Consider the following 23,738-nt stretch of genomic DNA (forward strand, 5'->3'; position numbering starts at 1 on the left):
TATTAATTAGAGGTATTATTGTTATTATTTATTATTATTATTATTATTATTTTATGACACAGCAAACAAGATAGACATGCTGGATTATTATTATTATTATTATTATTATTATTATTATTATTATTATTATTATTATTATTAGATACATAACAAGATTAGGACACAGCAAACAAGATCACTATGCTGGCTTTGGTATTGGATCACACTTTGGACACTTCCCAAGTGTCTAGGACTGTGATATATCGGTGAATAAGGTTGTGAATCTTCACAACCTCTGAGGATGCCTGCCATAGATGTGGGCGAAACATCAGGAGAGAATGCTTCTGGAACGTGGCCAAACAGCCCGGGAAACTTACAGCAACCCAATGAATATAATACACTGGCCAAAATGAGCACGTTTCCTGACACATACTCACAGATATAGTCTTCATTTCAGTGAACTGCAAGCTAACCAGTTTGTGTAAAGTCCAAAATGTGTCTGTCTGCAGCTTGAACTGCATCTACAGCCCGAACAAATTTCCTCCTCTCCTACAGGCCTTCAATATATTGCTAAATCTTTTATGGAGAGCAAGGAGGTCCTCCTAAAATCAGGCATGGAGGATGGCCTTTTCAGTTGTGGACCCTGGTTGGGAAGCCCTTCCGATGGAGGTCCAATTGGTTCAGAGATTGGTTTCATTTCAGCATCAAGTTAATGCTTGTCTTTTAATAAAAACTTTTGAGACCTAATAACTATCCAGTGTGTGTAGATGCATGCTTCTGTATTGTTTTAAACTTTTACAATTATACAGTATGTAAATGTTTTTAGAATGTTTATATTTTATTGTTTTAAATGTTTACTGTCTTTCGGTTTTATTATAAGCCAGGAGGAGATCTTACAAAATGAGGTATGACAGAAATTCTGCAAATAGACACATAAATATTTCTTGCACAAGAAAGGTCAATAGCAAAAAAGAAGTCATATGTACTACAATGATCGAGCCACAAAGACGGTATAAGTGAAAGTTGTGTAATTTATTTCAACATATCAAGCACAAACAAAATTTCCCCTAATGAGGGAACATCACAAGGAATGTAGTTAAAAATCTGGAAACATTTACAATGAAAGTTAGCCCAGACTGGCACCACCACTAAATATTTTAAGGCTGTATATATATATATATAATCTTTTTATATATATAGCAGTACTTACCACTTGGAACTACTTCAGGCCAGAAAAGAAAGGCTTAGTACTGGCTGCGAATCTACATAAAATATTGCAAATCTTTTAAAAATGGTGTAAAAATAGGAAGACTATCAACAGAGTCAGAGGATGCAGTGGCAAACCCTTACTAATCCTGACCATTAACCTTTAAATGTACCTATGAGCAAAGAACATACACAAGGTGCCTTCACACAATCACAGGATCAGCCCTAGAGAGGGGAAGGGGGCATTCTGTGATACTAGAAAGCAGTTGTCCTTTGATACAAAGCACAGGGAAGCTGAGCCAACTAGTTACAAGTGATCACCCAAAAGAAACGTACAGAAGCAGTTGCTTGCACCTACCCATAAAGCTGCCCTGGATGCATCAGTGGACAAAACCTTCCTATGCCACAGTATATGCCCAGTGAACCCCAATACTGTAGTGATTTCTGTGGCATACAAAATGAACTATATACAGAAGTGCTCATATACGGTCATTCTCTTTTCCCCTGCTGGGAATAACGGTACTTTTCAGAAGCATTCCTTTAAATATTGTTTGCATTCCTTTATACAGTGCTTGTGTTTGTGGGTTTTAATCAATGTAAAAACTCTGAGACTTATATCCCCGAACTGATTCATAATCAAGCTTTTCTAACCCTCTGGCAGGGCATTGTTGCCTATGAATGGGAGGCCTCGTGTTTCCTAAAAGGACAGGGCATTAAGAAATCATGCATATTTACAACTTGGTGGAATGCAATGTGGTGTGCTGTTCATAGGGATGTGGTGTGTGAGAAGATCCAAGGAGAAGCTGTGCTATCTATACCCAGTTGGCTTAATTTTCTATCTGGTTGCCTGATGTTCCTTTCCAGAAGGCACCTGGATCAATGTCCAGGTGCCCTCTTCGTTCTGTAGAACAGCTACAAAACAAGCCACTAGGAACCATATTACAAACCCAAGTAGATGTTGGTAGTGTTAGAGGGGGCACAAATACTTGTTAGTAACTTTTAATTGCATCAGAAAACGACCAGACATAGAAAACAAAAATTGCACAATTAAAGCTACATTTGGCTTTAGCATTAAGGCCCATACAGGTAAAGAGGTCCTTGTAGATGTACATGTAAAAAAGGCAATGACATTAAATTTGAAGAACACAACTCTGCAGGTTCCCTGGTTCGCCTTGTTCTCTCTTTCTTTTGCCCCTGGCTGCTGTGTCGGTAGTAAAGTGCTTGATGCCTCAGTGGGCTCCTTGCCTTTCAGTCTCCCCGCTCCTGCAGCTGGTCATTCTTATTGCTGCCCAAATGCCACCATGATTTTTATTTGAAAACATAATTAATAAAGAGCTGACACGTGAGAAAGATGCACAGAAGGAACCAACAGCGAGAGTCCATGAAGAGGTTTTCTGATGAGGTCCTCCTGTAGAGGGACTTTTTGTTCAGAGCAGTGAGGTTTCTGAAAGAATGAATTAAGCAATGGTTGTTCAGAAAGGAAACTGGTGCTTACAGAGGCAGATTCTATAGAGATAAAATTCCAAATCAGTTCAGGATGTGAGCAAAGGAAACTCGGGAAAAATATTCGGGCCATACTTACCGTTTCTCTGATAATAAAAAAGATTTACAAAGATAATGTAACACTCTCCTTTTCTTCCTGTTAGCTTATTGACTTTCAAGAATACCATACCTTTTTAGGCCTCTTTGTTTCCCAACTTTCTTTTCCCCCCAAAGTGATAGAAATAAATCAAGGTTTTAGAATTTTAGTTCTTATAATACAATGGTGTGGCACTTAAATACATTTTAAGTGCCTCACCATTTTGTTTCCATTCCTGTAGGCATTCCAGATGCCATGACATACCTGCACAACTACTAGTGAGGCATCAACCTTTCCTCCTTTCACCTTGTAACTTAGCTTAACACATGGGGTCGGGCTGCGGTGCAGGCTGGTGAGCAGCCAGCTGCAATAAATCACTCTGACCAAGAGGTCATGAGTTCGAGGCCAGCCCGTGGCGGGGTAAGCACCCGACAATTAAAAATAAAAAATAGCCCCTGCTCGTTGCTGACCTAGCAACCTAAAAGATAGTTGCATCTATCAAGTAGGAAATTAAGGTACCACTATAAAGTGGGGAGGCTAATTTAACTAATTTACGACTCCATAAAAAAATCATCCATTGGAAGTTGGAATGAAGAAGTGCCATCGCAGTGGATGAAGCAGCTCCTCCCCCCTGTGGCCGGAATCGAACATCCCCTCAGGAGAAGGTTAAATTGCCTCTGTGTCTGTCTCTGTCTTGTTCTATGTGTATGGCATTGAATGTTTGCCTTATATGTATACAATGTGATCTGCCCTGAGTCCCCTTCGAGGTGAGAAGGGCGGAATATAAATACTGTAAATAAATAAATTAATAAAGCCATCATGGCAAATTTCTAGATGTCCACAGTCGTCCCTTCCCATTTTCTAAAACCACTCCACAAGCAAAAAACATGTCTTCAGTTTTTGCTTGTTCCACAATCATTTGATCTGAAGGAAGATAACCGTTTAAAGGGAGGGGGGTTCTTAAAGGGACGGGGTCTTACTAAGGTTCTCTCCCACAAAAAAGATACAGAAAATAACTGCACCCATTTTAATTAAGGGGATAACTGAGGCTTGACAAAGAAAATAATAAAAGCCTCTGTGGGGCATGACAATAACCTTTGTTCATTTCATTGATTTGACTTTCCAGATTGGACCAACGACTATCATTGTACTTTGGTTCACACTTAGTAACATTAACCAGTTTACTGCCTGGCACTCTTGAAGAATGAGTCCCTGAGAACAGCATACAATATTGCTGTAACTATGCATAGTTATTGAAAGTTTGATAAGGTTACTGCATTAATAAGGAAAGGCCATACCTGTGTATATCCTGTTGAGCTCTCTGGAGGGATAAGACAGCAGTGTGAATTTCCTTCAAATGATCAGATTCCTTCCCACACTGAGTACACGGGCTTTCAAAACCTATGGTAAAATGGTGAGATAACAGCAGGATTACAGTGTGTTTTGTAAATGGGAAGGCTCTAGTGTTTTACATGTTTTGCAGTTTTCTTTCTTCTAGAGGAGAGGAGAAATCACTCCAACATATATGGAAAAAGTTTTTAAAAAGTGATACAGTACATTGATTACCTATCTGCTTACCTATTGGTTGTTAACTGCCATCAAATTGACTTTAGCCTATGGTGATCCTATGAATGAGAGACCTTCTTTGATCCCTTTTGTGCAGTACCAACTAGCATTAGCTATGGTGTCACTGACATTGTCTCTGAGAAATCATTCGCCAATGTCATCCTGCCCCTGTACTACTGCTGGCAAGTAGCTGTTTGGCACGTTTAGCAAAAGTCTCTTTGTCAGTTGATACCCTACCAGCAGCATTGTTGATGTCAGCATGATCTTTTATTTCACAGGAGCATGCAGTCCCACCACTACAGAAAGCAGTGCCATAGTGGGCTTATTTATGGGGCCGCTATTAGTCTATGTTGATTTGATGGCAATTAAGAACTGCTAAATCTCAAGTTGCAACATGGGTATGTAGGTGAGTAGATAGGTTGATATCAATGGATAATCAACCAGTAAAAGGGCTTCCATAGATCTACAACTTGGGTAATTTGGGAAATTATGATAATGGAACTGCAACATATCTCAAATGCATTTGTTTCTAGGAGGGATGGCAGTGGCAAGTTCCTGAAAGATGTGGGTAAACAGAAAGAGCACAATGGATCAGAACACAGTAACACATTTACCATCATCATCTGAAAGTTCCTGCATGGACTCAGGTGTTGAACAGCTACTTTCTGTGTTCTGGCTGTTATTGGACGGTTGATCACTGGCTTTACGGCGTCGACAATCATTTGCAGACCTCTGAATGGAACAATGCAGAAAATATACTTGACAACACAACGCAAAAGCCTTGCCTCCTGGTTGTAACAACACAACCACACCACAAAACCACAATCCGGATGCACAAAACTCACAACAAAGCATCCCCAGAGATTTGGGGAGGCAAAAGATATCAGCGAAGTATTTATAACTATCTGAACTTCAGTGGGAGCTGCTGAGGTTCATCACCTCAAGGGCGAATGAAGCTGGGTGGAAATCCTCATAAATAACCCTACACATTTCTATGGAAATGACCTGTTCAAGGCCTTCATATCTCTTCCCCTTTAAATGTTCTAACATACATTTAAAATTTGGAGATTAGCATTACAGCTCCACAAGTAGATTGTGCAATAAATTGTTCTCTTGTCTTTTTCGTCCTCAGAATCCTCCAGTGAGATATAAATATCATTTCAATTCTACATTTCATCTCATTTCACAGGTAAAAAACTACTACCAAAGCTAGCCAAATTGGTTATCTCATATCAGGAAATTGAACACAGTAGTCCAAAGCTCCAACAATCTGTCCATTGGCCTGCTGGTTAAACTATTTCACCTGAAATACCCATCCACCATAATAATCTGAATGAACACATTCCCAAATAATGCTGGGGAAGCTGCAAGCTCTGGACTTGGAATTTGAAAGGAAAATTGTAATGGGTTTAAAGGAGAAAATATATAAAATCTTTGCAGACAAAAACATTGAAAAACAGACAGGAATAGTAATTGCACTGCCAGGTCACGGGAATAATGAATCTATAAGTGGGCTGCCATCTTCCCCAACCTGGCTCAAGAAAGATTAATTGTAGGATCACAGGCTGCAAATTGGCTTACTATGTACCATTCAGAAAACAGGCGTAAATGGATATTATATGTATCCAAACAGTATGAAAAATATGAAGGGATAGACTTTCTCAAGGATTGCTGGTTACCTTGTGTCGGACTTTGTTGCTGATGTGCATATTTTTGTGAGCTGACATTCGATTGGGTAAGTGCCTCTGCATGGTTTGAAGTATCCCGTCCTTTTCATATTGGGCAATGTCATTCAGTGGGTCCCAGGGCCTTAAACTTTTAAAAGGAAAAAAAGCTTGTGAAAAAAGCTATCAAATTTACAAGAAACCATGTATACCAAACTTACAAACTAGCTTTTACCAGTGTTTGTACCAGACAATGTGCATTTATAGGATGTTCTCATTCAAAAAGCTGCATGTGGCTGTAGCACAGCAGGTTTCCTCCTGATCTACACAGAGAACTTTTCACTATCACGTTCTAAAATCACTCACTCTTCATATTTGTAATGCCATTCATTGGTGGTGGAATCATGCCAGAAGAGGAGTGGCTTCCACTCATTTCCATTCTCCTTCCGTTCCCGGGCTGCATTCCTCTGTTCCTCTTCCAACACAAATTTCTCTTGAGTTGCTTTGTTCTGGTCCCCTTTACCGATGGCACTTGTCACGTGCTGCCAGAGTCTATCAAAACAGCAAAATAGGTGATGGGGTTCTGAGACCCTAGAACTATTTTTAAGTGGAATGGGAAGAGGCTTAAGACCAATATTAAATTAAAAATGGTTACCAGTAGTACACAAGAGATTATATTTAATTAACATTAAAGACCAAAATTCTTACAGTTCAGAGATTCCTTCTCCCTTTCAGGCTTCTTTCATCATTGGTATGACATTAAGACAGATTTAAATTCTCTCACCACTGTGATCATGGTCTAATCAGGACCACTGTGGCACAAATATCTATTGCAAAATGGAACCTATCAAAATAGATCACTACTTTGCAATATAAATGGCTATAGCAGGGAACAAGGACATTCCAGATCATAGCGTACGTGTATATGTATATATATATATTTATGGAATTAAATTTTCCAAACATTCACAGTAGGAACCACCTAGTTCCCACCTGCTGGTTCTTTCTCTAGAGTAAACTGAAATACATAATTACCACCAAGTACCTACACATTTAAATATCTGTCTTAGAATCATAGAATCATAGAGTTGGAAGAGACCTCCTGGGCCATACAGTCCAGCCCCCTGCCAAGAAGCAGGAAATCTCATTCAAGCACCCCTGACAGATGGCTGCCTTCTTTGGCCCTTGGGGTGAATAGGAAAGAAGTTGCTCCATTTAGATTCCCTTATCAGCTCCCTCACTACTATTCATGATCTCTTATAAGGTCCTGGACATCTGTGAGTTCCTTCTTCCTTTGCTTTAATTTCTCAGAGTTCCATTGGCAGGTTTCTACCATTTCGCTCACTCACTTACCTCTCAGATTCAAATTCTGTTTGCTCTTCAAACAGCACAATGTGACGCTTAAGTCTCTGCTTTCGTACTTCATTGGTTGGGTTCCAGAAAATCTCTGTGCTGACATTTTTCAGATCATTTATATATACTTCTCCATCCTGGAAAGGAACAAAAGAACCAGAATTTATCATTAGCACAAGACAGCAGAATATCTGCTCAAGCCCTTCAAGGTGGAAATGAATGGACTTAATTCTCTTGTGAGGTACAATTCTTTCTTTTACCCATTTTTTTTTTACTTCACCACCTTCACTACTGAAATTCTACATTGCAACAATTTTAGAGCAGAGAGTTTTATGTGCTTCTTATTTTACAAACTCTTGAAAGATTTCAGGAACTATGGAATAGCCTTATTCCCCAGTGGAACTTGTATTATGTTAAATAACTAGGGTTATTTAAAATTGAAATTGTTGGGACAAATCTCGACATCTGTTTGGGACTCTGGCTGTTGTTCCCGTATTCTCTCACCTTTGACTACATTGGTTTGGGCTGATAGGAGGTGAAGTCTAATAACATTGGGAGGTGCAGTCTAATAAAATTGATTCTCAATATTAAGCTAAACTAAATTGCATTTTTTAAAATCCTAGAGGCTCTTTGTGTCCTGACATCTTGCCCTTCCTCCTTTATTCTGCCTTTGTCACAAGACAGCGCACAAAGATTTGTTGCTCCTGTTATATGCATTCAAATTGCTTCTGATATATGGTGGTCTTAATGGAGTTTCCTTGGTCTGATTTTTTCAGAAGAGGTTTTGCCATTGCCTTTCTCTGACTCTAACCCCCTCACAGGGTTTTCTGAGGCTGAGAGTGTGTGACTTGCCCAAGGTCACCCAGTGGGTTTTTCACGGCTGAGCGAAGATTTGAACTCTGGTCTCTAAGGTCACAGTCCAATGCTCAAACCACCACACCACACTACTTCATGTTTTTTCACAGCCATACAATGGGATTAAATATCCTGTTCTTGGACTAGGGCTGGAGTTTCTGTGATCCAACAGATGTTGCTGGATTCCAGCTTCCATCAGCCCTAGTCAGCTGTGCTAATGGTGATAGATGTTGGAATATAGGTTTCCCTTGGCCTACAAGCTATAATCATATCACCTCTTAAGTATCTTCTGCTCTACTGTGGCATAGAGGACATTGTGTTCCAATAATCTAATCAAATGCAACTCCTAAAAACAATACAGTCTGCTCTCCATGTTCACTAGAGTTAGGGGCAAGGACCCCTCTAAAAGTGAAAAAATGCAAATACAAAATTGCTAATTTTATTGCATTTCTTGTTTACTGATATTATATAAAGCTCAATAAATAGTGTGTGTGTGTGTTTGTTTACCAGAAAGAACATTTATTTGGGAATTTTATAGGTGTTCCAGCATGACTCTATTATATCTACTTCTGCTAAAACTGATTACAGAATCTCCTGAAGATTTCTAGAAAGAACATTTCAATAAAATCTTGGATTATAAGGTTTATTTGGACTGCAATGTGCACAGTCCCTCGTTATTGGTTATGCTGTCCTATCTAGGTCTGATGGGAGATGCAGGCCCTACAGTTGCTCATCCCTGATCTAACCATTACTTCACTGGCGACTGGCTCACACTCGAGCTTTATTGCTAGACTGAAGTCAAGTGGGTTAAATTTACAGAATTTGAGTCAGCAGTAGGAATCACATCAGCAAGATTTATGTCTGAGTAAATGGAACTGCCGGTTGTATAAATTTTACACCAGAACCTTTTCTTTTTAAATTGAAGATCAGTTTCAAAGCTGCATGAAACACAAGGTTATTCCCAACTCTCCCTCGGCAGTCTGGGCAGGCATTTTTAAACTGTCAGTAAAGAAGATTACAATTTCTTACCCAGTGTCCGTCGAGGCTTGCCAGCACTTCTTCTCCTGATTTAATCTTCCCCGAGATTTGATTAATGCTTGTGCTGCCACCGAAGAATGGCTGTTGGGAGGAGAGGGGAAGAAAAAATATATTGTTCAGCCTGGAAAGAAAAAACAATTCAGACTAAAATTATATTAACTAGAGGCCAAAGAGGAGCAAAACTGACAGCCCTCAATATCCAGACAAGTTCATTTCTATATCCTGAGTGCTTCTTACTGGCCTCCAAATAATCTAATTTATGTCATGTGACAAAACATAGGTTTTGAAGATCTCAGGTGTTTGCATGAAACTATGAGGCACTTCATATATAGCTTTGATAGAGTCTCACGTACAGAATCAAAGACATTAAGATTATGTACTGCTTAGATTATCTTGTAGGCACCAATTTGGGAGAACTTTAGAGATGGGTTGACTGCACTAAAATTAGTGGTACATAGTTGAATTTAGTAGTGCAGGCCTTCTAGATGATAGTCCTTACAGCCATATTCCCAAAAAAGATACTAAAAATGCAGGATCATGTATAGAGCAATAGGGACACAATACAATGTCTAATTTATCTGGTTGACAGACATAAAATGGTGAGCTGGCAAAAGAGAGTGGCTGGTGAATCTTACCTCTGCTACTAAAACAGTCATAAAGTTTGACTCTGTGAGTCCTGTCTCCCTTAAACCATTGTTTACAATTTTATAACACCATCTTGAAAGGCCCTGAAGATACTTGTACTCTTTTCAGGGAGGAAATTGATTTGTTTTGTTGTTATTGAAGGTGTCTCATGATTTTATTCAAGATATCCCTTTTACATACATTGCACAGAACTACTGTATTGTAAACACTGGCAAGACTAGCTCCAATGGGAAAACTCAGGGGAAAACCCTAAAAAGGGAATAGAAACAACTACAGAAAAGAAAGTGGCACTGAAAACAAGTTACAAATGTTAGACAAAGATGGTTACCTTTAATTTGAATTCTAGTTCTGCCCGATGATTGCTCTTCTCACAGTCAATGGTAACCTTTCCTCCAAGTTCCATTGTCATGGTGCCATACAGAATTCCTGGAAATGAAGAAAAATGAAATTATTACAACAATATCATTTTGGTAAAGGATTATATATGGTGCGGAAATAACTAACCATGTTCATTGTGTCTTGAAAGTACCATGACAGTGAACAAGACTGGGATGCACAGTGTAAGATAAAATTTACATATTTTTATTTTGTCATTATGATGAGGGTGGTATAGCTATAATTTAATAATAAAATCCCTGGTCTGCATCAACTGAGATGCATTTGTACTTGTGTAAGCAAATCCCTACAGTTTTATAGATAGAGCCTTCTTGATTGCTGCTTCCAAACTTTGAAACTCTTGCACTAGGGAGGCCAGGTTGGTTGCATCCTTGCTCTCCTGTCAGTTAAATAAAACATTTAAATGCCATTAGGCCAGGGGTGTACAAACTTTTTGCAAAGAGGGCCAGATTTGATGAGGTGAAAGTGTGTGGGGGCAACCAATCAGCCTGACATTCTTTGAACTATTAACATTAAATGTAAATGAACTATTTTATGACATTTTTATTACTAATAATATTGCAGTATAGTGGTATAGTACAAAATAATAATACATCATACCAATATTGTGCTATGCTAATAATATAAAGTTTGTGTTGAAAACAGAGAGACTTCAGGATCTAATCAATTAATTAAAAGGTCAGGATGCCAGTGTCCACCAGATATTTATTTATTTATTTGTTTGTTTCTGCTATATTTTTCCATATAGAAATTCAAAGCAGCTCACAATCAAAAACATTAAAACTTAAAATATACATTAATAAAACAGTATATCATTATATGAGGAGTTCCTTGTGGTCCAGTGGGTTAAACTGCTGAGCTGCTGCACTTGCTGACCGAAAGGTTGAAGGTTCAAGTCTGGGGAATGGGGTGAGCACCCGCAGTTGGCCCCAACTTCTGCCAACCAAGCAGTCCGAAAACATGCAAATGTGAGTAGATCAATAGGTACCGCTCTGGCAGGAAGGTAATGGCACCCCATGTAGTCATGCCAGTCACATGACTGTGGAGGCGTCTACGGACAATGCCGGTTCTTTGGCTTAGAAATGGAGATGAGCACCAACCCTCCAAGTCGGACGAGACTAGACTTAATGTCAGGGGAAAATCTTTACCTTTACTATATCATTATATATAATCACTAGTATTATATTTAATATATTAGTATTATTATATTACAATATTATTATGTATTATCATATTGTATTGTTATTAGCATTATATTGTATTACATATTATTATCAGTATTATATGTATACCTAATTTGTTACTACTAGAAGATCCTGGGTCTGCTAACAAATGTCTCTTTAAGAGTAAGAAAATAATCCCAAAGTAGGAAAAAACAGAATACCAGCAGTTATAGCCCTGTCAACCCCTCACCTTTGCAGTGTGCATATGGCATGGTAATGACATACTCCTCCCCACTGCTCAGAAATGTCAGCTTAGCTTGTCCATCTAATAATGCTGAAAGTGAATTACCTGTAGAAACAAGAGCTCTGGTTATTATCTTCTTATGTTGTGATCACCCCACTTATAACTGGGCAACAGAAGAAAGACATATAAGCTAAGTGTTTGTCTTTAAAAATAGAAGCACAGGGGCCAACTGCTTTCTACCCTTTTAAAGGGAAGTGACATTGGTTTTATCGAGAACTACTGGGGTGCACCAGCAGTCTGCTTTTTCAAAATCAACAAAGCATCGTTCTCCAGATGATTCCAATTCTCATAGTCCCTAGCCATTTTTGCAATCTGCAATCTGCATAAGCGACAATGAAACCACCATAAAATAGTATGGTCGCTGTGTCACAATTTGCCAGTTTTGTTTGAGTCAACTTTGGAACATATATTCATTTGTTAAATTTCTATGATTTTTATCCTATGTGGGTCAAGGTGACCCACATAGTACTCCACCCCATTTTTAATCTTTTACACAATCCATTAAGACGGGTTAGGCAGAGAGATAATGACTTCTTCAGGTTTTCCAGTGACATTTTTCAGAAAAATATAATTTTGAATCCACATCTCTGAGCTTTGCAAACTCTAACCACTACAAAAGCCTGATTCCCAGTTACTAACTTATGTTTGAGGGCCTTTTGGGAACTTTCAGTTTGCAGACTGTTGGAGAGGAAGATATTCAGTCTTGAAGTGGTGGAGCACTGCCCAGACTCTGGTCTAGCAATGGTTGTATAAAGAGTCAGCAAATATCTCCTTTTGCAATTTCAGGAAATGCTGAACTACTAGCATAAGCTATGGATGAGACTGCCCACTGCCCACATAGATTTCCAGTTGCAGAGGTTGACTGCACCCCATGTGTATAACCAAGTCTAATGTTGCCGTCAGTGGTCAATCTTGTCCCTTTTCTTCTTTGTCTGCATAATCCAGAGAGACTGACCATCTTTTCTTAACTCACTCATGCTGTATGTTATCACGTTCCCATATGTTTTTACACTGCATTTATTTCATATAGTTAAAATTACAATTATTTTACATTATTGTACAAAACTTCTTTGGAAGTCTAAATATGGCATCAGATCCTGCCTGGGTTTTGGAAGCGAAGCAGGGAAACCATCAATGAATACCAGGTGCTGTAGGCTATATTTCAGAGGTAAAACCTTCTATGAGTATTCCTCTCCTAAGAAAGCCCTCTGAAATTCATGGGGTCACTATAAGTTGAAAGGAGACCAGAGGCACATGCACATACAAAAACTGCTTTGGAGTCCGGAGAGAGAAAGTGTGACTCAGTGTCATCATGACTATAGTCAGCCTCCTCTGGCAGACTTTCCCACCAATCCCACATTTGAGTTGAGCCATGCTGGAAAGCAGAAGAACTTGATTTGTTTAGTTTATCTTGGAATGGGGAAAAAACACTTGCGCTGAAAAAACACCGCCCAATCTTCCTGTTCTTAAAAGGGTAATTTTGCCTTCAGCTGAAGGAATTCTGACATCTCGGGATATAGAACTGAAGTATCCAATGAAGCATAACAAAACAGAGTTTACATTTCTTTCCAATGGACAGAAGCAAAAGGAAGAATCACAAAATAACACCAGGGCAAAACCTTCCCTTTCATAGGTCACTGGTGACCCTGATGTCTTACCATAAAACTTAGATTTGGCAAGAATGCTGCCAGTAATACAGAATCCATCCTTCCTGTTACTGACATGAAAGGCTGATACTGGAGGATGATGAGAAACCTACATGGGAAGACAAGACAATACTATTACACACATATACATCTCATTCAGATGGTGCTATATACTTCACAATGTTTACTTTAGTTCTGAGTTACAAGAAACTCAAAGAGTTACCTGCTCAGCTATATAAAACGTATGACTGTTTGTCTGTGGATGAAACCAGCAACAACGAAAGGTCTCTCCCAAAATAGGATTGTATGGCTTTTTTATTCCCTGGAAGAAAGAGGACATTACCTCATTATAGCTTAGTGCCTCAAAGTAGGTTTTTACATTAGATGCACTGCTGATGTGAATCAAGACAATAATCAACATTGCAATGCTCACTCAACCCACATCCGGATCCATCTTTTAATGCAGATAAGGATACAATTTTTCATCTAATGCTACGGCCCCATGTGTATATCTCTAAAGGAACTGGTTTAATTGATAGATGGTTTAATATATTTGTAGTCTTTGAAATAATTATTCTTTAATCCTTTAAGTTTATTTTATTGTAAACCACCCTGGGATCTTTGGATAGAGGAAGGATAGAAATATTTTAGGAAACCAGAGCAGTGCAGTGGTTTGAGTGGGAGATCCAGGTTTGAATCCCTGCTTAGCCATGGAATGCCACTAGGTGACCCTGGAAAAGTCACACTTTCTCAGACTCAGAAGAAGGTCCATTTATTAATGCTCAGACCAAAGGTCATACGCATTCACAGAGATATAACAAAACCCCCATCTAAATAAATCTTTCCAAGTCAGAAATGAGCAAAATGAGCAAAGAGCAAAATGATTTTCATAAATAAACTAAAAATGAATATTAATTAGCATAAAAAGCAATGATTAAACAAAAACATTAATATCTCTTTTTATTCCCATGCCCCAAAACATTTTGGAAAAATTGTAGGCTCATCATGGTAACTTAGTTAAGAGCATAATTGTATCTCAGACATCTGAAATGTAAGATAAAAAGGCCACAATGATTATAACTCTCAAATATGTTTGAGGCATTGCCTTACCTTTGGCTTCTTATAAAAGCCCGATAAGTACCATCTCAAAACTTGCTTGATTCGACAGTATGGGTCTTCTTCAAGAGCAGCTCTATGGGAAGAAAAATAATAGCCATTTCAAAGAAAAAGAATATCTCACCAAAGGCAAAAAGGATTTTAAAAAATCAGCAAGAGCACAATGTGAAAGTTCTCTATTATCCTTTAAAGTTTTCAATTTCAAGATAAGTGTTCTAGTATTTAACATGCTGATTTAATTGCACTTTCCATATACAATTTAGGACTCACCAATGATTTGTTTTTTTTAAGGCTGTGCAACTGGTTTGGCTTAGTTTGAAGCAGTTCCTAAGTGGACTGGCTCAATTTAGTTCTGAAGTAGAACAATACAGCCAGAAACAATTTGGTCTAATCCTGAAATGCTGACCTAAAATAATTGTACAGGGATTTGAATTGTTTTTGCGTCCAAATTGGATTGGATTGTGTGCATGCATCTGAACTGGAAAGGAGGAAAACACAACCCTAATTTTTACAAAATGAATATTCAATGAATATTTAAAATTTGACTTGTATACAGCTTTGTGGGATATTCATACAAAAGGTCTACTGATATTTATGGAAGAAGTTTGGATATATTTTCCTCTTGATTCTTTATATTAGACCCAACCTTTGCAATCCTGATTTTTAAAAATACTTCCTATTAAAAAGTCTTATTTCAGCTTGTGTATAATTTCATGTGACAAAGCTCTGAGCTTTGCTCTTTGTGCCCTATCGCTGTTTGCAAAAACAACAAATTTATTTATCTTCATCAGCAGAGCTCTAAGTGAATTGCAAAGATGCATATTTGGAAAACAACAAGAGTGCCCAGTAGACATTGGATCCTCATGTCCATCAGTCATAATGTGTATTGGTCCCATTCTGCAAAGGGCAGTTTGCCGACTCCGCTCAGTTCTCTACTAGATATGAACTTAACAGAACTGCGAAAACCTAATTTTCAGATAGGAAATTATCTATCTGGAAATGGCATTCAAAATATTCTTCAGAATTTAACTCACCTATCTGTTTGCACCTTTCCCCATAAATCTCATTAGTTGAGCCTCGCCACACCAGTGGACAACTAGGGGAATGTAATTATTGTTGTTGTCCATGGCAAGAATGCAATATAAACTCCACCATAGATTTTTCATACCCGCCTCCCCACTAGCCTCATAACTCCCGTAAACAGCTCTATGACTAAAGGTCAGCAGAGTGGATTTCTGACCTGATTTACTATGCCCACCGATTAACTCTGAGAGCTTGTGTATTACAACAGAAAACCTTTCAAGCACACACATGTCCCAGCTACAGCCAGGCTGACGTTCTTGCACATCTGTGCACAGATGTGCTTGGCATCATCGAAAAGCTGGTCAGCGCTGCTTACTGGGAAAGTAGGTCGGCGTGATAATAATAATCGGAGAGCTTATTGAGGAAGGAGCGGGGCTCTAAGATGAAAGTGGGAAGAACCACACGAGATAAATCCATGCCGGGCCGCAATTGCTTCAGAAGGATCCACATCAAGCTCTTATTTTCGTCAGATACCGTTTCTGTTTGAGAGCATTCACCTGTCTAAAGAAAAGGAGAAATCCTTAGGTTACACTGAAGTGCTGTGAAAATATTGTGATAGGGTTTGGATATACCTAGTCAATGGTGCAACCAGTGAAATCCACAGATTTTTTAAAAAGCTGGTCTAGGGTCCATTCACACTACACAATGATAGTGCTACATTCTACTTTAACTGCCATAGCAATTCCCCATGGAAACCTGGGGTATGTAGTAGAAGAGGCATTTTAGATTTCTCAGATCACTAGTGCATTATCAAACTAAAAATCTCAGGATTCCATAGGGTGGAGTTATGAAAGTTAAACTGGTTATAATGTTCTATAACTGTGTATTATTACAGTCTTCTCCCAAATATTTTGCATTAAATTTAATTCAGATTAAATTTAAAATTATAGTAGCATCTTCCTCATATCTATTATTGAAAGTGCTTCCAAAAATATGTATTGATTAATTGATTTATTGAATGTATACCCCACTTTTCTACCAGGGTGGGATCCAAGATGAGTTAGATTATTGGGAAATGACCTCCTTTAAATATTGATAGGATATATTCTTTCAAAATGAGAATAACGTGATTCCTTGGAAATCAGCCATAGCAATTAAAGTAAATTAATAGTACTATAACTATGCAATATGAATGGACCCTAGTTCACAAGTGAATAGATATTCTTTGCACAGGATGACATTGTTGCTCAGTTTTAACCCCATTACCTTAACTTTTCATCACACACTCACATGAATGGTTGAATGACAGAATTTCAATTAATGGCAAAACATCAAACATCCGGGCGTCCCCTGGGCAATGTCCTTGCAAATGGCCAATTCTCTCACACCAGAAGTGACTTGCAGTTTTTCAAGTCGCTCTTGACTTACACACACACACACACACACACACACACACACACACACACACAAATCATAGATTAGTTAGTGTTTGGGGATGTTGTTTTTTTCTGTACTACAATCTCCAGATTCAATAGCTACGCTGGTTGGGAGACTCTAGGAATTATAATCCAGAAAAATGATTTTTCCATCTGGCAAATTGTATGGCTACACGAAAGGGCAAAAACATTCCCAGATGCAACTGAAACATGATGGGCCTTTTTCACACTAAACCATTACAGAATGATGATTCCGCCTTCATGCTTATGGTTGTCTCCTATGGAATCCTGGGATTTGTAGTTTGGGGAGTCTGAGCATTCTAAAATTCCCTAAACTACAAATCCCAGTATGTCATAGGAAGCAACTATAGTAGTTAGTGGAATCACAACTCTCACATCCTGAGGTTGGTTATACAGCACTATTATAGAGCAAGTTTGCTTGAGACTTCAGTGCTGTAACACTTGTAATAAGTGCAGAAACCAATTTGATAAAAAGAAATGTTGAGAGCAAAGACCAACAAACCCTTTTTTCTTTCTATTGATTTTTATTAGTTATAATCCAAATAGTGTCAAAGACAAAGAACATTCCTAAAATTGATTCTTCTTAGATAATGGAAACTAATAGACAAAAATGACTGCAAGTTGTGTTATAAGCCATGATGTGTATTGATCTGTCTATGCTTTCATCAAATGTATTTATCAGTTATACAGGGGCTTGTACCCTGGTCTTGCACACATAAAGCCTAATGAATTAAAGAGTAATCCTTTTTAACATCATCAATCAAATGCTTTTGGAACAAAATTAAATTTTTAACTGGTAATACTTGTATATCAGTTTAATACTCCAAAAACCAAAAACTTAGTGATTTAAAATAGATACTTTCATAATATTGAATGATTTCTGGCAGTAGGCTTAAATTCTAGCCATTTTCTATGCCAGCCAGAAATATCAATTTTGTGGGAAACGGAAAAACAAAAAACAAAATCCTAATGCCATAATGTTTAAGCCAGGAAGAAAGCAAACAACTTTCATGTTTCAGTTGTATAACATTTGGAGACATCATATTTGGCAACTTCAAATAATGTATGCATAGAAAGGATTAAAATTTTCCAAAAGTATACATTTACAGTATGTTTGTTGCCTAAGAAGAGTTTATACTTGTATGCTACATAATGTTCCTTATAGGCACATTATGTTCCTTAATGTTCCTTTCATAAGATATCTATCAGGAAGCCATGCAGACTGCAATCCTAAACACACTTATAAGGGAGTAAGCCCAGAAGAGCACAGGGGGACTTAATTCCAAGTATGTAGGAATAGAACTGTCTTGCTAATCCATAATTTTGCAATCACAGTTTTTTTAATGGTCCATTTAAGTTTCAAGACTGGCTTTAGATTTCCCATAACAACAAAATTTACAGTAAGAAAAGGATTACAAAGCTCTTCATAATTGGACACAAAGGTTTTCAAGTGAGTAAGAAATAAAGCTCTGGTTCTAATAAACCATTTAGTGAGTCCCATTGCCTCTTAACCACTCATTTTTTGTTCATAATGAGAAAGAAACCTACCGCAATCTGTATCAGTCATTAGAACAAGCCCTGTTAAATTGGCCGAGAAAACACATTCTTGGAGCAATAACTCCTCTCCAGCTGTCTTTTGGCAAAAGGCCTTGTCAGTGCTACTCAGTTCTTTATGATAACCCCAGGCTGCAGCTCTCAGTTATTACAGAAATGCATAAGTGAAGCAGTAGCACTGGAAATGTGGTGAGTATGGCAGCATAAGCTGACCTCAGAAGAATTGAAAAAAGAAATGACATGGAGTAAAAAAGTGCTATTATAATAGCATGAGTGGAGGTGGCAGATCAATGACAAACCTGAGAAAACTCTAATGGGCAGACAGGTTAAAGCTGTCATTACCTCCCCAAATTCTTCATAGTTCTGTTCTAAATAGGTAGTTCCTTTATTTTCCTGGGACAGCTCCTCATGGATTTCAGACTGATCACTCTCACTTTCATTTGTTTTCCGGCTGTTCTCATGCATTTCATTCTCAGATTCTTCTATGTTGTCTTTCTCGGATTTGTCCGAAAAGGCATCATTTTCCAGGTGGTGGTTCTCCAGAGCTGACTCATTGAGACTGAAACATACAAATGGTAATAAACATCTTAGTTTCAAAAGTGCTAAGAACTACTGCATAAAATCATACATCAGTCTAGAAATTTTAGTCAAAAATCAACCTCTAAAACTTGGGTCAACTCATCCATACAACAGTGTAAGTACAGGTAGTTCCTGAGTTACAAACATCCAACATATATACAACTCATAGTTAAGAATGAGTGTGAGACAAAATAAAGGGAGAGAAATCTACCACTAGGAAGGTAAATTCTTTCTTGGAAGAGTTATCATGGGGAAAAGGTGCCTTCACTGAAGCTTTAGCACCAATCCTTGTTTCAACAAGAAGCCATTATTTTTAAAATTCAATTATCACAGGGACAGAAAGTAAGGTGAAATCTTCTGAACAGGGGCTTAGACAGCAAAACAAACATCACAGGGGTGTTAACCCTTCCGTATGCTATCCAAAGCTAAAAATTATATCTTTCTGGCTTGAGTTACACTTAAGAAATGTATCTATTCCAACTTACATACAAATTCAAGTTAAGAACAAACCTACAGAACCTATTTTGTACGTAATTGGGGACTGCCTGTATTGAACTTTAAGTCTTATGAAAAGGGAACTTTTGCCTTCTCTGAACTGAAAGACAAAAGGTGAAAGCTTAGTCCATCCTGGGAGAACCTGCAAGAAAGCACAAACTCCCTTGAGTCTCTCTCTGCTGCTGCAACACTTGTGGCCTTTTTAATACCTGGGCAGGAAAATAGCAGTGATAATGGCCAGGGGCAAATGGTCTCATGAAGTAGTGCTGTCACTATCACTTGTCTATAGAATGACCCTCAACTTATCCACAGGCCATATTAGATCTACAATTTTGGCTCTCAAACTTGCTTTCAATGTAGACATGAGATTGACCCATACACAAGCACATATAGTAAATGAGACTGATGGTTCACCTAACCCATGGGACACAAATCAAGAAATGTGCATTTGCAGAAGGAGAATTTCTTGGAGACTCTCAATGAAAGTTTAGGCAAATATATTTTTGACTGATCAGGTCTGTTTAAAAACATCTTGGTTGATTCAACATATAAATGTTGACTAATCAAGTAGTTACTAATACACAAAGTCAAGCTAGGGAAAGGCAGAAACACATTGTTGCTGATCCCCCATAATTATTTTACTACATTGTTTTAATTCTACTGATTCTTAAGGCCAATCCTCCAAGTGAGAAATGAGAACAGATTAATGATTCTTGAAAATGTATGGCTGGTAATAACTGTTCTCATAAATTTGCCTCTCCAAAGAGTATGAGAAGCTTTACTATGAGGCTGTTCCACTGGACCTTAACCAAGTTAAGGGATTTCAGGCAGTATGCCAAACCACATCATTACAGTACATTACTGTCTTTCACTGGACCACTGCTCATTAGTATCAGCTAAGTTGTTCTTTTCTTTTGAGAAAACAATGGCAATGCATTCTTTTGATCCTAATGATATATTATATCTCTGAACATGTAGTAAAAGACTGCAATTCAACTTTAAATACAAATGTCAACGTTGAAAGCCATTTTACCAAGCATTATTATCTTTTCTAATTAGTCATGCTATCGATATCTCCAAAGTACAACAAATGATAATAGCCCCAATTTCGTAATTTCAGTTTCTAGAGAGAATTCCTCCTGCCAACCTAGCAGTTTGAAAACATGCAAATGTGAGTAGATCAATAGGTACTGCTCCGGCGGGAAGGTAATGGCGCTCCATGCAGTCATGCCGGCCACATGACCTTGGAGGTGTCTACGGACAATGCCGGCTCTTTGGTTTAGAAATAGAGATGAGCACCAACCCCCAGAGTCAGATATGACTGGACTTAATGTCAGGGGAAACCTTTACCTTTACCTTTTAGAGAGAATTCAGTCTTGATTTCTTCTAAGATTCACTTAATTGATCATTTTGGAAGTCCATGGTATCTGTAGAACTCATCTCCAGCACTACAAATCAAATGAGCTTATTTCTTTTCTTGTCAGCATGATTCACAGCCCAACTTAAACAATCATACACAGAAATTGGAAATACTATGGCCTTGGCATTTCCAGCCTATAGATATTATGGTCTCTTTCTGTTATGAAAAATAGCTTCTATGCCCCATTCTATGGAAATAACAGGGAAGTGATCTACATTCAACAAGACAAGAGAGAACACCTTTAACTTTATGAAGCTCACACCTACATTCAGCAATAGGTACACAGTCAACTCTACATAGCTGTTAGGATGGACTCACACTACCAAATAGCTGTACATTAACCATTCTAGGCTGTAAACGTATGTGGGAACTGACCCATATGGAAGCCATATGCATGCCTTCACTTGTCATTGAATTCTACAAGTTTATAGCAATAAATGCACAAATAGCAGCAACTTACACATGGTATAGATCAGGCATGGGCAAAATTTGGCCCTCCAGGTGTTTTGGACTGGCTGTTAGGAATTATGGGAGTTAAAGTCCAAAACATCTGGAGGGCCGAAGTTTGCCCATGCCTGGTATAGATTTAAAGTGTATGCTTACTTTGTTTAAATTAATTGGGACTTCCTTAATAACAATCACTACGATTCAAACAACTACTTCAGATGTGCCTGATGACTGTGGTGTGCCTACAGATATTTCATCACTAAGTTGAGATTAAACCCAAGTTTTTCTTGGCACTAAGCTTTGGGCCAAAGGATACACATGGCCCTCTAGACATTGTTGAAATGTATTTTTCACAATTGGCTATACAGTTGTCCCTCATTTATGGGTCCAGCCAACCACAGACTGAATTTTTTAAAGGTGTGTGCTCCTCAAGTGCTCTCTCAAACGCTTCCTTTCTGCCTCTTCTCGCTCCCTTCCTTCGGCCACATCAAGTGGTGGCACACATGGTTCTCTCTGTCTGCCAGACAGTGCATGGACAAAAGGAGGCATGTGCATGAAGGGAGGCAAAGCAGACAAAGTGGCAGCTTCTAAAATGAGAGTGTGGGGAGAATTATTCATTCTCTCAGCCTTTTTCAATCCAGGTTTCCTGCCCTGTCCCAAATGGAAATCTGCGTATGGTGCAACCCAGCCTAGAATTATTTCCAGGGAAGCATAAAATCTCACCGTATTGACCAAGCTGAGAGAATGACGACAAGACTCTATAGATCAAATAAAAATAAAAGCAAATAAATAAAATATTATAAAGTACCTGAGCACCCACGGAGGTGTTGGTGGTCCTAAAACCAATCCCCCAATAAAAACAAAGGTGTGGCTGTAATAACACAGCCCTTTGCGAGTTGCTTTCCAGCAATATCTGGAAGGCAGGTTTATGTTTTTGCTGCCTAATTACCACTAGGAGAAAAGGGGTTTGCTGTTTTCCTCGTTCTTGCAGTAGCTGACAGAAGAGACTTGATTTACTACCTTGTTAACCGTCTTCCCCCTTATTTCTCCCTAAAGAAAATAAACTGTTGCATTTCTACCAGAATGATGTAAAGTAGATAAAACTTTGATCTGTAATCCCCATAGATATTAACACCACATGACTGCTTACTAGATTTGAAAAGGAAGCATCCCTAAAAACAGAATACCAGCACAGAATATAAGTACTGTACATGCTTTTTGGAAGAACCCTTCATCTCAATGAAAAATCACTGAACAGACACCTCAGCTTTATAACACTCAACCCCACTTTGATAATTTGAGATGGCAACCTTGCTTCATGGCCAGAGATATTAAAGCTGGACAGCTCCAATAGAGAAAAACAGATGCTATATGAGAAGCAAATGTATGTCTATGCAGGAGAAAAATGGATTAGGGAAGTGGAGAGGCCTAGGTCTGATTCAAATAAGATTATTTAGAATTTTTAATGCAAGCAGTAAAGCATTAACCAGCTATAAACTCAGACTTCAAAACACTGGAGGAAAATTTCCATTAAAATTGGTGGCAGGTATTGGTACTTAGGAAGACTCCAGCAGTTCGTGTGCATTGTACATCCTACAGCCATTGTAACAACAGGTAGAAAAGACAGCCATTTATTCAACTGTGATGATCAAAGTGAAGATAATCAGACACTACAGAAATATAGCACAAGCTCAGGAATCTATTTTTATAGACTGTCTTTTTGAAATCACTACACATTGACTTCTATTGTTAACCATAGTTTAAATAATCTGAAGAAAGCACTAAACGTAATTAATAAGAACATGCCAGTTTAATTGCCCTAATTCCCAAGGCAGAAGAAGTTTAATTGGAGGATTAGTCCCAGCACAAAACACTACCAGCGAAGAATCTAGGACCTGTAAGTATTCCAGAAGACTTATGTTTAGAAGATAAATGATACTACACAGATGGTTATTTGCTTAGTTTTCTCCTTTTTACCCCCTGCTGAATCTGTTTCTCTTCTTAATATCTGACTGATAAGATTTTATTCCATATTGAACAGTTAAGAAGGAATGGATTTTGTTATGAATGTTTAATTGGTATTACTGACGGGCTGGAACAAACCAAATGTCTATGTAATACAGCATTTTTTTAATTATAGTATCTACAAAACTGTACACTGTGAAACCCCACAATAACTGAACTAGCTCTGTCACAGGAAATGATAGGGATAGCTGTGCTCCCCGGCAGCTAGAATTCAGGGGCAGGTTGACA

General features: G+C 38.2%; 1 protein-coding gene across 3 annotated transcripts in view; it reads right to left on the reverse strand.

The window, feature by feature from the left end:
- Nucleotides 1–992: 992 nt before the first annotated feature.
- osbpl5 (oxysterol binding protein like 5) overlaps nt 993–23,738 on the reverse strand; it is a 200,660-nt gene continuing 177,914 nt past the window's right edge. For all 3 annotated transcript variants that reach the window (XM_062967651.1, XM_008107692.3, XM_008107704.3), the window contains 14 exons: nt 18,887–19,103; nt 15,910–16,094; nt 14,505–14,586; nt 13,618–13,716; nt 13,407–13,503; nt 11,695–11,793; nt 10,214–10,311; nt 9,232–9,321; nt 7,348–7,484; nt 6,361–6,546; nt 6,010–6,145; nt 4,945–5,062; nt 4,063–4,165; nt 993–2,629 (listed from right to left, as the gene is read on the reverse strand). In XM_062967651.1, coding sequence (XP_062823721.1) covers nt 2,494–2,629; nt 4,063–4,165; nt 4,945–5,062; nt 6,010–6,145; nt 6,361–6,546; nt 7,348–7,484; nt 9,232–9,321; nt 10,214–10,311; nt 11,695–11,793; nt 13,407–13,503; nt 13,618–13,716; nt 14,505–14,586; nt 15,910–16,094; nt 18,887–19,103 — 1,783 coding nt within the window. In that variant the 3' untranslated portion in view covers nt 993–2,493. The remainder of the gene's footprint in view (nt 2,630–4,062; nt 4,166–4,944; nt 5,063–6,009; nt 6,146–6,360; nt 6,547–7,347; nt 7,485–9,231; nt 9,322–10,213; nt 10,312–11,694; nt 11,794–13,406; nt 13,504–13,617; nt 13,717–14,504; nt 14,587–15,909; nt 16,095–18,886; nt 19,104–23,738) is intronic.

This window comes from Anolis carolinensis, chromosome 1 (genome assembly GCF_035594765.1).
Source record: "Anolis carolinensis isolate JA03-04 chromosome 1, rAnoCar3.1.pri, whole genome shotgun sequence".
NCBI lineage: Eukaryota > Metazoa > Chordata > Lepidosauria > Squamata > Dactyloidae > Anolis > Anolis carolinensis.